Source organism: Protopterus annectens, chromosome 13.part0, assembly GCF_019279795.1.
Source record: "Protopterus annectens isolate FY-2018-M chromosome 13.part0, PAN1.0, whole genome shotgun sequence".
Taxonomy (NCBI): domain Eukaryota; kingdom Metazoa; phylum Chordata; order Ceratodontiformes; family Protopteridae; genus Protopterus; species Protopterus annectens.
In genome coordinates, this window is record NC_056747.1 from 337,669,330 (window position 1) to 337,683,899 (window position 14,570).

General features: G+C 37.5%; 1 protein-coding gene across 1 annotated transcript in view; it reads left to right on the top strand.

Moving 5' to 3' along the window:
* CRTC1 (CREB regulated transcription coactivator 1) overlaps positions 1 to 14,570 on the top strand; it is a 1,948,027-nt gene that overhangs the window by 1,780,985 nt on the left and 152,472 nt on the right. The window contains exon 12 of the mRNA XM_044053956.1: positions 11,847 to 11,933. Coding sequence (XP_043909891.1) covers positions 11,847 to 11,933 — 87 coding nt within the window. The remainder of the gene's footprint in view (positions 1 to 11,846; positions 11,934 to 14,570) is intronic.

Consider the following 14,570-nt stretch of genomic DNA (forward strand, 5'->3'; position numbering starts at 1 on the left):
AGTGAGAGCATTTTTCAATTTTATGAGCTTATCTCCCACCCCTGGTGATGGCTTGAGCCCTTATTTCAGCAAAACGCCCGTTACATCCCACAGTCTTCTCATTCATGCTTCATGTACAACGGGGGCTACCATCACCAGCTTGGGTGGCCATTCCCATATCTTCCTGACCCACCCACCTGGGCATCCCCTACACACACTGCCTGACAATTTCCCATTCTCCAGTGTGGCCCTATCAGAGGAGCCATGGCTCAGGCTGGACAAGCATTACTACCCCCCCCCCCCAGATTTGGCACTCCCAGCCCGTGCTGTCAGGTGCTTAAGCTACTACTCAGACTTGGAGTTTCCAAGGCTGTAGTTAGGGATTTGACCTTCCATGCCACCAGCACAGACACTGCAGTATCATTTGGACAGGAATGGAGAATGAGTAAAAGGTTTCAGTATTCTGCAGTAGTGTGGAAATGACTTGCACCATTGCTTGCATGCCGGAGGCTAAATGTAGCCCAGATTTAAACTTGTTTGACTGATTGCCAGGTTCATACGCATTCCTTGAAGCATTACAGTTTGTTCTTCAACAGACTTTTGTTCTCAAGCTCAATGAATGGTTCTGAAACACACACAAATCAAATCTACTGCTTTCTCAAACAGAAAGATTTTAGAGCTATTTTAAACCCATTGACTTGTATTATCTTTCTTGTTGGGTAAGATTTAAATGTTAATTGTAGAATACTTCAGCCCGAAATTCTTGTTTTCCTCTTTCTGTACAGCTTCTGTGGTAAAGCTGAACTGGAGAAAAGTCCATTAACATGTGCAGTGATTAAGAGCATTCATTAGAGTTCATTATTCCGCTGCCATTTTTCATCATGGAGTTGCAAAAGTTGATCCACGGCCTTTAAACCTGGTCTCCTGTTCATTCTTTTTCTTTGAAATTGTAACCTTCTGAAACTGGAAACCAGTCATGAATGCTTAACTTGTGGGAGACCCCAGCCAAGAGTTAAAAGTATGCTTTCATCCCAAGTTGTAATGAAGTGACATGTACATTTGAAGGGGATTTTACCCATCTGTCTATCACTGAAGTTCTTCCAGATATATATATTTTTTGTTTTTGTTTTCTCTTTGCTGTAAACTTTTCAGATGATAATTGTCAGTTATGATGTATTATGTAATGAAATGAATACACTACTGGCAGTTGTGAGAAAAAACTTGGCACTGCTTACATGTTCCTGGGCCTCTGAGATATGTGCAAAGGAACATGGTCTTTTAGACAGACTGATGTGATTTTTTAATAAGGTGGAAACAGGGATAGCTAGTAAACAAGGTAACTCTCTTCAATGAGTTGGCTGTTTTTTTTTTTTTTTTACTGTAATTACAAGAAGCTGTCTGGAGAGGTTAGCACTGCCTTGACTAGGTTAGCAGCTGTTACTGTAGTTTTCTTAAGGAATGCATTTACCCAGAGTATCAGTGAAATTGCTGTATGGCTATCCTTCCACATTTTCTTGAATCATAAATTGGATGCCCATCCTAGGGGACCAAACCAGGGTTTGCCACTTATAGTCTACCAAGTAATATTTGTCAACCAGCTACCTTTATGGAGCCAACTTTGTACTCTTTCAGAACAGACTTAAAAGTCTTACAGCAATGATTTTTTTATGTTGTATGTAGTACAGTTGTCTGATAACTCAACATAACAGTTGATGTATGAATCAGGTCATTGATGCAGGTTAAGCTCCCTCCTCCCCACTGGATATTGCATGCATACTGAGGCTAGGAAACCATTCATAGAAGGGGGTAGACCTCTTAGTTAGTCCACCTGTTTACTTTAAAACTATAGGTATCACCGTAGCTTGTGTATGTATTTATTTGGAATTTAGTAGAAAAATGTGGTCTTAAATACTAAAAGTAGGGACTTCCAAGATGGCTGCACATTGAGTAACAACTTAATTTCAGCTCTCCTAGTGTGAAAACAGAAACTCAGAAGGGAGAGCCAGTAAACTCATATTTCTGGGAAATTTTCAGTAACTGCCTAGCAAGTGCACCGCCTGGATGCTAACAAAAAAGAAATTCAAAGAACCCAAAAGAAAGTCAATCACAAAAGGTGAGGGAAATAGCACTGACTGGGAAGAATTCTGCAGCTGTTTGGTATGTTCAGCAAAACGTAGTGCAAGTTCCAGCTTTGGTGCAAGACATGACTTCCAGTAACCTAGAGGGAAAAATAAGTCAAATGTACTCAAAGCTAATTAAAATAAATGAAACCCTGAAGGAGCATGTCAACTCAAATGACAAAAGATGGCTGGATAATGGAGGAAGCTTTAAAAAAGATATTCAAATGAGGTGATAAAACTGCAAAAATCAGAGGTCAAAATAAAGAATAGTCTGGCTGAATATTAGACTGCTCAAGAAGGGATGTTTCAAAAAATAATAGAATTAGAGGAAGAGCATGTAGTGAAAACCTGAGAGTTTCTGCTGTACCAGAGAAGCTGGAAGGAACAGACTGTATTAATTTTATGAAAGCACAAATAAGCAACTGGACTGGTATTCCACAGCAGGATCTGTTAACTGAAAGGGCACATCTTGTGTATGTCCCAAACTGCTCATGAGAAAGCAACCCTGATCTTTAATAGTAAAGATGCAATCCTACCAGCAGAAGGAGTTGATTCTGGCAAAACTGTGGCAGAAAGACAAAAGTACTAAAAGTGGGAGACAATAGGGTGTTTGTGGAAGATAATTACACTCTGTACACCAGGCAGAAGAGAAAATTTATCCCACTAATCAGGGAATGTCTAGAAGCAGGCATGACATACAAGCTGCTGTACCCGGCTATTTTCAGAATATTCTTTCCTAGAGGGACAAAAATAATTTTTTGATGGAGCGCTAAATAAGGAGGAAATAAAAGTTTGTCCAGTAAAAAGTGAGTTATGAAACAGATGGAGATTCTGCTGTTTGTTTTCTGGTAAAGATCACAGAGAGACTGTGACAGTGAAACTAATGTTTCAAAGGAAAATGCTTGAAAGACAGAAAAAAGCACAAGAGTTGACTAGAAGAACCATGAGTATTTTGGAAATGAAATCAGAGACTGAAATTAGGCAATGGAGAGCAGGAATAAAGCTAGCAACTCAAAAATAGAAAAAATGTGGGATTACGGAGCATTAATTATATTTGTGAAACATGACAGAACAAGAAAACCTGGAAATATTGGACTTTTTTAAACTTGAAGTGGACTAAAGCATATGCCTTACTTCATGCCATTAATGTTTGGAAGAACATTGAGGTGGGGGTAGAGGAAGAGTTAACTGCAAGTAAAACAAAATTTTGTTCTTAATGGTAGTGTTTTTATAATACATGATAAAATCTGTATGCTATAAAGTAAAATGTTCTCATTTATTTTCCAGTGTAGTAGGGATATCAAAGTAAACCGGTGCCCCTGTTTTTTTTTTTCTCCACCTTTCTTTCACCTTGTTCAGTTTTAAGAAATGTAGGCACTGCAACAAAAAAGAAGAAAACTGGTTAAAAGAGCAGGAAACAAGCATAATTGATGTGCTCTCTTCACTCTTGCATAGGGGAATAACTGGATTAAGGCCCTTAGCTTGATCTGGTAACAAGTTTTAAGAGAAAGCAAATAGCAGATAAATGAGTGCTTGTAGAAGCAGTTCTGTATGTTGTTCTCATGTCTCTCTGGAGACAATCTGATAAACAGCAATAAAAACAGAGTACTTATTTACTTCAGTGGCTAGGAGATAATGTTTTCTGAAAGCATCCAAGTGTTTTCCCAGTCTGGGAGAGAAATAAAGATAAGACAAAACGAAACAGCACATAATAGTACAGACTGTACCATGTGTCTTACCATGTATAACTTTCCATTTAGGGTAACCCAAGTCCGTCTGTGTGGCTGTCAGTCTGGGACAATTGTTTCTGTTAGGAGGGTAAAACTTCAATATTTGAAGATGTGTATAGTTTTTTGTGTTAGTATTACGTTAATAAGTTTTAGGGGTGTATTTTTTTTTGTGTGAGGCCTTCCAATAAAACAATAAAATTTGTAAGATGTGCCAGAGACTCAAATGGATATGACAGAAAAATGTATAAAATATTTGCATGCCACAAGTTAGTGTATGCATGTAAAACAAAAACTTTAAGTAGATACTTAAATCTATTACGCATAAAAGGTAGGACTAACTTTTTTAACATAATGACTCTTTCTGTGTTATCTTTAAATGTTAATGGTCTCCTAGATATATACAAAAAAGAAAGAGTAGTGAACTATATTAAAAATGTAGAGTGCAAATAGCTGTGTTGCAGAAGACACATTTTGAAAGAACTGACCATGTGAATTTGATAAAGAAAGGTTTTCAGGAAGGTTATTCAGCTGAATACCTGGGTCAGAGGAAAAGAGTACATATATTAATTGCAAGAGGAGCTCCAATAGTGATAGAAGAGGAAGAGACTATAATAATGATAGGTTTGTATTACTAAGGGGCTGCTGGTAAGGGAGGAAGAAGGGAAACTGTAACAAAGGAGGATACATTTTTGAAGAAATGTATGAAAAAATTTAACATGAAAGATGTGACTTCAGTAATAGGAGTTTAGAATGAATTTATATATTATTTTCCAAGATACAAAAAATGGGCTAAGCTAGACAGAACTTAAATTTCAAAGGAGCAAGTACATTTAATTGAACGTTTTGATAAGCATCTGATAACTATTTCAGATAGTGCACCAATAATAACTAAAATAAAAACATAGGGCTATGAACTAAAAATGAGACACTGGCAGTTTCCCAACCATCTGTTGAAAAAAGAGGAATTTAAGGAATGGATAGAGGAAATTATTCAGGAGTTATTAGAGAAGCTAGAAATTGCTTCTGAAAATATAGTTAGGGAGTGGAATAAAATTAAAGTGGAATTTAAAAATATGGTAGACATAAAAGAAAGATATGGTTAAGAAGTAACAAGAATTGTTTAGATGGACTGACAAATGGTGAAGTGTTGCAGAATAGGGAGAATCTCACAAAACAAGAAGAGGAGCAGTTGCATAATGCTAAACAAAAAAGGGATTACCTCAGTAGTATGCATCAGTTTAGAAAGATTGCTGTTAAGCAACTGTTTTTGATAGCTCCAGGGCGCAGAAACTTACAGCATAACAACTCAGGCAACAGAGAGTAGAAAGGGCTGTCGCAAGCTTAAGGAGCTTATAACAAGCGCCCCATTAGGAGAACTAGAAATATTTTGGAAATGTTATGAACGTCTCTGTAAAGGAGAGAAATATAGAAATCTGGAAAAGGTACAAATGGAAATGTTGAAGTATTAAATATGCCAAGGTTAGAGGTAGATGAGGCTGAATTGCTTACAGGATAGGAGAAGATGAGATAAAAATGCTAATGTATAACAAATCCACAAGAAAGCCCCAGGAATAGATGGTATTCCTGTGGAAGTTTGGAAGCTAGGAGGGGAAAAAAATGATAAATATCTGGAAGGTTTTGTTTAACAGTATTTTAAGGGGAGGAGACACATCAACATCCTGGAAGAAAGACCTAAAGTGGGTAAAGACTCATCACATCCAGCTTCATATAGGTCCATTTCAGTCCTAAACTATGATTATGAAATGCTTGTCTAAAAAGAATGGCCAAGGTGATGCCAAAATGGATAGATATGGATCGTTGTGGTTTTGCGGAGGGGAGGCAAACATTTGACAACATTAACAGAACATTACAGAACATTAATGATACAGAGGGAAGCAGAATGTACGAAAATACCACTGTTGTTGATGGGTCTTAATACAGAGAAAGCATTTGACAGAGTAAGCTGGGAGTTTGAGCTGAGCAGTGGAAGCATTTGCATTCCCTGTTAAAATTATAAGGTTGATTAGGAGAATATATGAGGGAAGAAAATTAGAGTGGGTGTATTCTTCTCTAATAATTTCACTTTGAGCAGGGGAACCAGACAGAGGAGTCCTCTCTCCTTTTTCTTATTTGTAGCATATTTAGAGCCATTGGCAAAGAAAATAAGGGACTCAGAAATTCAAGGATATAATTGGTATGGTAGTCAAGAAAAGCTGGACTCTATTTGCAGATGATATTGTTTATACCTGATGAAATGAGAAAAGGACATTTCAGTGTTGTGGAACATTTTTAGGCAGTTTCAAATCTTTTCGGGATACAAAATTAATGAAGCTAAAACAAAGGCAATAGCTATAAATTGTGCGGCCACACACAAATTGGTTCAACAATATCCATATTTATGAGGACATGATAAAATGAAGTACTTCAGGTTATGAGCACAGAAAACTCCCAGTACAGAAGGCAATATGTCAGACAAGGGCAATACACCAGCATTTGTAAGATACAGGAACTTTATTAAAAGGTGAACGCTTTCGCAGTGAGACCCACTGCTTCTTCAGACAACCAAACAGAACAACATTACACATTTAAATAGTTAAGCAATTAATATATTGTCCAGTTAAAACAAGCCCTCATCCAACACAATTAAATAACGAATTAATTAAAACACCTAACTTAAGGTGCAAGCCGCAGCATTGCATTCATGAACATTACAATTTATTGGCTTTAAGTGCAGGTTTCAGGGGAACACTGTCATTGAGACCATACCCCCTGTGTGAACCTAACTGCAAATTCCACTGTAACTCAATGTTTTCATTTTTATTAATGATGTCCCCTAGCCTTGAGCCAATTTCCACAGCATGCAAAACCTGAAAAACAAAAGTATGATTACTGCCAGCCTGAATCATATGCTTAGCCAAAGCACTGAAAACAAGCCCCTTCCTGGTGCAATATAGATGATCTCTCATTCTCTCCTTCAATCTACGGTTGGTCTTCCCAACGTAGAATCTGAAGCAAATACAATGCGCTACATAGACTAGATGTTGGGTATTATAGTCAGCCCTGGCCCTTAGTTGCCACAGCCTACCCATCCCAGGGTGCTTAAAAAATCTGGATTCATCTATATACTCACAATAGGCACAGGAGCCGCATTTAAGGGTCCCACCCCAGCTTCCATCAAGTTTATAGCCTCCAGGATAGCACAAGTGCTGCTTCAGATTCATCTTGTTTTTAAAAACAAACTTTGAAGTACATTGATCAACCTGCATAATAGATCACTTCAACATCCTGGGAATAGGTCAAAATCACAAGGATATATGAGGGTTCCACATTCAATCTATTAGGACACATTGCCCTATCCGAAAAATAGAGTTTCCAAATGGAGGTCAGCCTCATCACAGGACAAGCGAACTATACACATGGCCTGCCCATTCAAGATATTGGAAAATACATGCTGAGGATGCATACTGTCCCTATGAAGAAAGGAGGGAATGCTTTATATGAGAGTTTGTGCATGGAGACTTTGAGAGCAGCCTTTGAATCAAGGGGGTATAAACAGAATGAGATATGCAAAGCCTATCGTAAGGTACTTAATGTAAGGGGTGGTTGGGCCAAACCCTGTTTTTCGGATAGGGCAATGTGTCCTAATAGATTGAATGTGGAACCCTCGTATATCCCTGTGGTTTTGACCTATTCCCAGGATGCTGAAGTGCTACAAGATGTTTTGAAAAATAATTGGTCTATTATGCAGGTTGATCAATGTACTTCAATGCTCGTTGGACCCCAACCTAAGTTTGTTTTTAGAAAAAAGATGAATCTGAAACAGCACCTGTGCTATCCTAGAAGATGTAAACTTGATGGAAGCTGAGGTGGGACCCTTAAATGCGGCTCCTGTACCTTTTGTGAGTATATAGATGAATCCAGATTTTTTAAGCACAATGGGACGGGTAGGCTGTGGCAACTAGGGGCCAGGGATGACTGTAGTACCCAACATCTAGTCTATGTAGCACATTGTGTTATTTGCTTCAGATTCTACGTTGGGAAGATCAACTGTAGGTTGAAGGGACAGAATGAGAGATCATCTATATTGCACCAGGAAGGGGCTTGTTGTCAGTGCTTTGGCTAAGCATACGATTCATGCTGGCAGTAATCATACTTTTGTTTTTCAGGTTTTGCATGCTGTGGAAATTGGTTCAAGGCTAGGGTACATCATTAATAAAACTGAAAATATTGAGTTACAGTAGATTTTGCAATTAGGTTCACACGGGGGGGGGGGTATGGTCTCAGACAGTGTTCCCCTGAAACCTGCATTTAAAGACAAGAAATTGAAGTAATGTTCATGAATGCACTACTGTGGCTTGCATTTTAAGTTAGGCATTTTAATTAATTAGTTATTTAATTGTGTTGGATGAGGGCTTGTTTTAATTGGACAATATATTAATTGCTTAACTATTTAAATGTGTAATGTTCTGTTTGGTTGTCTGAAGAAGAAGCGAGTCTCAATGCGAAAGCGCTCACATTTTAATAAAGTTCTGTATTTTACAGCTGCTGGTGTATTGCCCTTGTTTGATGTATTGCCTTCTGTACTGGAAATTTTCTGTGTTTATATTTTGTGGTTTTGCTCACAGCTTCACTGGGTTTTCTTTAGAGTCTTACTTCAGATTATGGATTAAAAGGGATTCTGATGTGGTTGTTAAGGATATATGGGAAGAGACAAAACACAAGGTAATAAAAAATCTGAGAAATTGGAAGCTCTCTTATATGGATATGGATAGCAAGATAAGAGCAGTTAAAATGTTTTTAGTCCCTTTAGCTTTATACAGAAGTCAGGTATATTTTTATCAACCGGAGGAGAAGTTGTGGCTAGCAATTAATAAAGAGCTGAAGGGTTTTATGTGGGAGGGGAAGATTTCAAGAGTGAAGTGGGATAAGCAGATTCTTCAAGAGAACATGGCGCTTTGGAATCACCAGATTTGAAGGGGTATTTCAGAGCTACATAGTACACGCAGAAACCTATAATTCAAAGTGGAAAGAGATGACAATGGAATGGGGGGGGGGGGGTTCAAGTAACAAGGAGAGCCTGGGATTTTGGATGCAGATCCTTAAGGAAAATAATGATAACCATAGAGATTATTATATTCATAAAGTAGCAGAAAGTATTCTAAGAACTAAGCCAACATGGGAATGGAGAAAGGTGATTCTGACGATAGGGATAACTGCAATTAGGGATACAGACAATAGGCAAGAGGGGGCTGGAATTTACTGGAGCAAACTGTCAAAAGAACCAGTGTATTGGGAGCAAATAATTAGAGAGGGAAAGGTAATAGAATGGGAAGCGGCCAATAATTTCTTTGGACTGCAGGCTACAGATTGCCTTCCCTATTAAGAACTGCTATTAGAGTATAGGCAAAGAGAAAGAAATAGGGGGTTCTAAGCGAAGGACCAGCATTGGCAGAGTTTTTAGTGGAATCTAGAACAGAAGCTGCTGTTAAAAAAGAAATAATTAGTAGAGTATGCAAAATATTGCATGATAACTATAGGAATCAATCAGAGGAGATTAGAAAGGATTGGGAAGAGAGCTTGGTTAAGCATTTCACAGAAAAGCAATTGGGGAATATATGTATGTCTCCCAGATTTGCAACAAAGTTTAGAAGATTTAGGATCTTTGCTTGGAATTGTTTGCATAGGTATTTTTATACCACAAGTAGGCTCCAAAGAATTTGTCCTCTGGTGTGATGGGGAAGAAAGAGGTAAATGGGAGCATATTTTCTGGGAGTGTAATGAGTTGGCAGACTTCAAAGATTCCCTGCAGACTTCTCTGCCAGAAATATTGGGTGAGTAAATTGGTGTAAGTAACCATGATACAGAATCTTAATTGTCTAGACATAATAAGGCCTTACTGAGTCTAATTATGGTAATTGCCAAAAAAGAAATTTCTAGAAAATGAAAGTCAGTCTAAACCAACTGTACTACAAGTAGTCAATATAGTAACAAAGATAAAACAACTAGAATTGGGATCTTTAGAAAAGGAGGAGCAAATTACATAGAAAAATGGGAATCGTAGGAACAATGCAGACAGAGGAGGAATGAAGTTTAAAAGAAGGCAGGATTTGAATTAGTTATGTAATGTTTGACGTGACTGGATAGATTATAAGTGCTGTATAATGTTTGCAACTAAAATTATGTCGGTATGGTTTGTTTTCATTTTTATAAATCTGTGATTGCCTATGTTCTTCTTCTTCTGGCTTTTCCCGGTTAGGGGTCGCCACAGCGGAACTCCGGTCCGCTAATGATTGGCAGTAGATTTTTTATGGTGCCAAGGTGCCAGCTCAATGCCCAACCTTCAACGAAAGCATGTCCATTCATGCATGTCTTTCAAATGCCAGCCACTCGACCGCGGGGAGGACATGCAGACTCCACACAGAAGGCACTCCAGCCGAGAATCGAATGGGAGAACCTCTTGCTGCGAGGCGTCAACACTACCGCTGCACCACAGCGTGATAATTGATAAAGATATTTTTTGTTTAAAAAAATATTAGAAGTTAGTTATTTTGTATATTTGATGTTAACGTGCCTTGCGGGTTTTCACACGTTTTATTTTCAACATTGGCTTTTGATCTTTGGCTCCATTAACCTGTCATAAAAGCACACTCTGGTGCCATTGACAGTACACCAAAATAAAAGGGGTACCATGAAAATTGCTGTGTTTTTTTCCATGTGTGCCCTCTAATTGCTGCTCTTCATGATTGCTCTCTGTCACAAATAAAACAATGTCTGACTGCTGAAAAATGTGGTCAAAGACCAATAACCAATATCCACCTACCAAAGGAAATTCCAAGACAGGTATATGAAACCTGCAGCAGTAGTCCTGTTTTTTTACTTACATTATAATGGGGTATATGAAACTGTTTATAATAAAGAGAATGTCTTTCACTGCATCTGTAGTTCTGATGAGGTCAAAAAATTGCATTTCTAACAGATGCATTACGATAATAATGTAGTTATATGGCAGTTGTCTGCTATAGCAAATTTCTTAATACTAATAATTAAGTATTATCACTGTATTCCTTAATCATTTATTGGTGGGCTGCACAGGTGGCCCATTAACAAAATTTAGATGTGTTTTAAAAATATTCAGAATCAATTCATCACTGTAAAGTTGTCATCTACTTCATTGTGACTTGTACTACCATTTGATTGATAGTGGAACATTTTTCTAAATGTCAGCAGACATTCAGAGATGTACATTGTCCCTGTGGTGCATTAATAATTTAAGTTCAACCTTTTGTGGTTTATTTTGAATGTATATTTACATGTACATTTGTATACACATGCATTATATGTCAGTGTCTAGCCTTTATGTGTGTATTCTAGTACGTGGGTAATATATCAGTAAACTATTCTCACCACAATTAGTCATGCAAATACTGTTCACTTTTTTGCTGTATTTTCAAGGTGAAATTTCTTGCCATTCATGACTCAAATTAGGATCAAGCATAATCCTTTATTATAGATATGAAATAATCTGTGTGTGTGTGTGTATGTGTATATATATATATATATATATATATATATATATATATATATATATGTTTAAGTACATAACATACATAACATGTACATACACATGTCTAGGCATATATCTGGACCACGTTGTAGGTGTCCACTTTTCCTTTCTCTTTTCTCTCCCATCTTTCTTTATTGTGTTCATGCACATACACATACAGAAATAGTCTTTTTGTAGAGACATCACATTTGCTTAATAGAAAAGTAATCCATTTTATTACCTCTTCAAAAGTGTAGTGTTTTGTGAAGTGGTCCTAGTGAAAGTGTATTTTTATTTATTTTCTCTGTTTTAAGTTAACTTCTAATTCATGGTTGCATTATTAATGGCATGGCTGTATTCTAAAATTTAAACGAAGCAGATTTGAAACATTTTCTACCAGACGAGCATTGTTGATATCAAGTTATTACATTCAGGTATGAACATGACATTTCTTTCCTCTCTTTGTTTTGCTAGCATTCTTCCATTTTGGGGAGCGTATTTGGTGATGCCTATTATGATCAGCAGCTGACTAGTAGGCAGACAAATGCACTTTCTCACCAGGTAAGCAAAGTTTTAAAATTCAACCAATGAAAATTTTAGGTGACTGCCAGGATCCATATTTTTGAAGTCTCTGGGTGCTTTTTGCATGTGGAACCAAAAAAAATTTAAAATGGCACCTTGCCATAATTTATTGTTCTCTCATCTATCAGTGTAAGTAAATATTATATACACACATTTATTACCAGTTCCATGTACCCAGCTAAAAATATTGCCTTTCATGCATGATTTCTTTTCTGGAGGAGTTGGTTCCTTGACAGTGAGAAAGTTTCAGGATGGGTCAACACTAAAACCAAGACCCTTCGTGTTAAGCATTGTAAAAAGGTACTGTATGCTTTCTTTATAGGTGCTGTTAACCTTGCCATTTACTGTGTCTCACACTGTTGAATGTACATAATGCACAGTGTTGCTTACTTCTCAGGAGTAATCACATCTTTAAGATACAAGCTTTCTTTTGTTTTCAGTTACATTTGTTTTGCTGTGTGTAACTTTTTGTAAATAGTAATAGTGGCTACATTGTCTTACCATACTGTGTTTTCAGCCTTGGATGGTAAAATTAAAAGTAGGAAGTCTTTAGTAGAATTCTTAAAACAGTGAGGCTGTGGCCGGAAAGGTCCCAAGATGTGGACCATGCTTTGATGGTTCAAAGTCCCCGAAACATTGGTAGAATTATTGCAGGCTATGTGCAAGGACCCAGTGATACATGCACAGACAGTGGTTGGACTCACAGGAGGATTACCTGTGGAAATCGGTGTGCATCAGGGTTCAGATCTGAGCCCACTGCTGTTAATACTGGTGATGGACTCCATCAGCAAACAGGTTGCTGGGGATAGATCTTCAAAGCTGCCCGTATGCAGATAGTGTGGCAACCAGTCTGTGAACAAGAACTTCAGTAAATGATAGGGGAATGGAATGCAAAATTAAAGGCCCATGGGATGAAACTTGAGTACAGTCAAGACATTTGTTATGGCAGAAAATTGGGGAAATCAGAAAAAGTTGAAAATTTAGACAGTAGTGAAAAGTTTTGACGGGGTTAATAGTTTCATATCATACCTCTCAACTGTTCCTAATTCCTTGGTATTTCCCAGCTTTGGGCTCTAAATAACAGGGTGCCATGAATTCCCGACTGGTCCCTTTAACTCATGATTTAATTTTCCTACTGATGTTACCACTAAGTTATTGAACTGTCTCTTGTAAAATATGACATTTTCTTATAAAGTATTAATAATTACAGGCAGTGAGCAGTGCCAGACATTGTTTAGAAAATGAATCTGTATGCAATACCTGTTGTTCCTTTAATGTTGTAGGGGAATTAAGAGTAATATTTAAAAAGTGTCATGAATTTAGTCTTTGCTCACAAATGTAGCTAGGTCACCAGGCACCAGTTAAAACTCACATGTTCCCTATGAAGGTTAAAAAAGTGTAACACTGCTTGCTACTAATTTAAAAAGTTTGTTACAGCTAAATGACTAGGCGCATTAGCGTAACCGCAAATCCAGTATCTGCATTCATATATGAAGCCAGCAGTGGACTGCCAGTCTGCCGCACCATCACAGTATGACTTTTTACAGAAGCTGACAGCATCATATTCACACCCGCAAGCATGTACATAATTACAGAAAGTGGTCTTACTGAGCCTGGAAAGGGCAGCTAGGTAAAGCAGTCATCAGGTGCCTTCCTGTTTAATTCACACCACGAATGTTTGTCTAAAACGGAAGAAGAAAATCCAGAGCTTCACTGAACCAAGGTAGTTAAGTGAATGAAAATGAGTCTGTGTATAAATTAGGGGAGCTGCATGCGCACACTCTAAAGAGAAATAATCAGACTGGTAATTTTACTTATGTTCATTATGTTTAATTCCCCCTGTATTACTGACAGATTAGAATTTAAGCAACATTCGCGCAATGACACCACAGCAACCTGTCTGACCAGTCTTGTAAATCCCCCTCTTATTATTAATCCAATAGCCTAGCACTTCATATTTCGATAGATTGAATCTCAGCACAGTGCGTGTTTAGTGGTTGAAACATATACCCACCCACCTAACTGACTTGTTAAGTAAAGGTTGAAGAAGGGAGTAGGTGTAGGCACAAAATGAATTAAAAGATGTGTGGCAATGACAGGATCTGCTGTTAGAGTAAACAATAGGTATATCCTTAAAGCATAACTTGGAAGTGTTTATGCAGACATTTTTATTGAACGTAAATGCACCGGACAGTATAACGTCCTTGTTACATATGGTAAACAGAAAAAAAGAATAAGAATTTTAATTACAAACTGATCAGTATAGCACACATTAGGAATGCAAAGCTGTTTTTTTGTTTAATCTTTTAGTTTGGAGTTTTGAAAAAGCTGCTAATGAAGCCTGAAGTTCACGGTTTGCCTTAAATGACCAGAACAGTTTCTTTGTATGGGCAGACATTGCTGAGAAAATGGTATCCATCAGTTTGTAAAAGCAATAGTGAAAACAAGCAGGGGTAGCTGAAATGTGGGGGAAAAATTTAAGCTCGAGTTTAGCCAGTTGCAGTATCATTCCAGAAAGAGAGCAAAAGCAAATGTTGTTTTGCTGATAGATCTCAGTGGCTACACGTTTATAATAATTTATGGTATCAGTATTTGAAACGTGCACAATTCGCTATC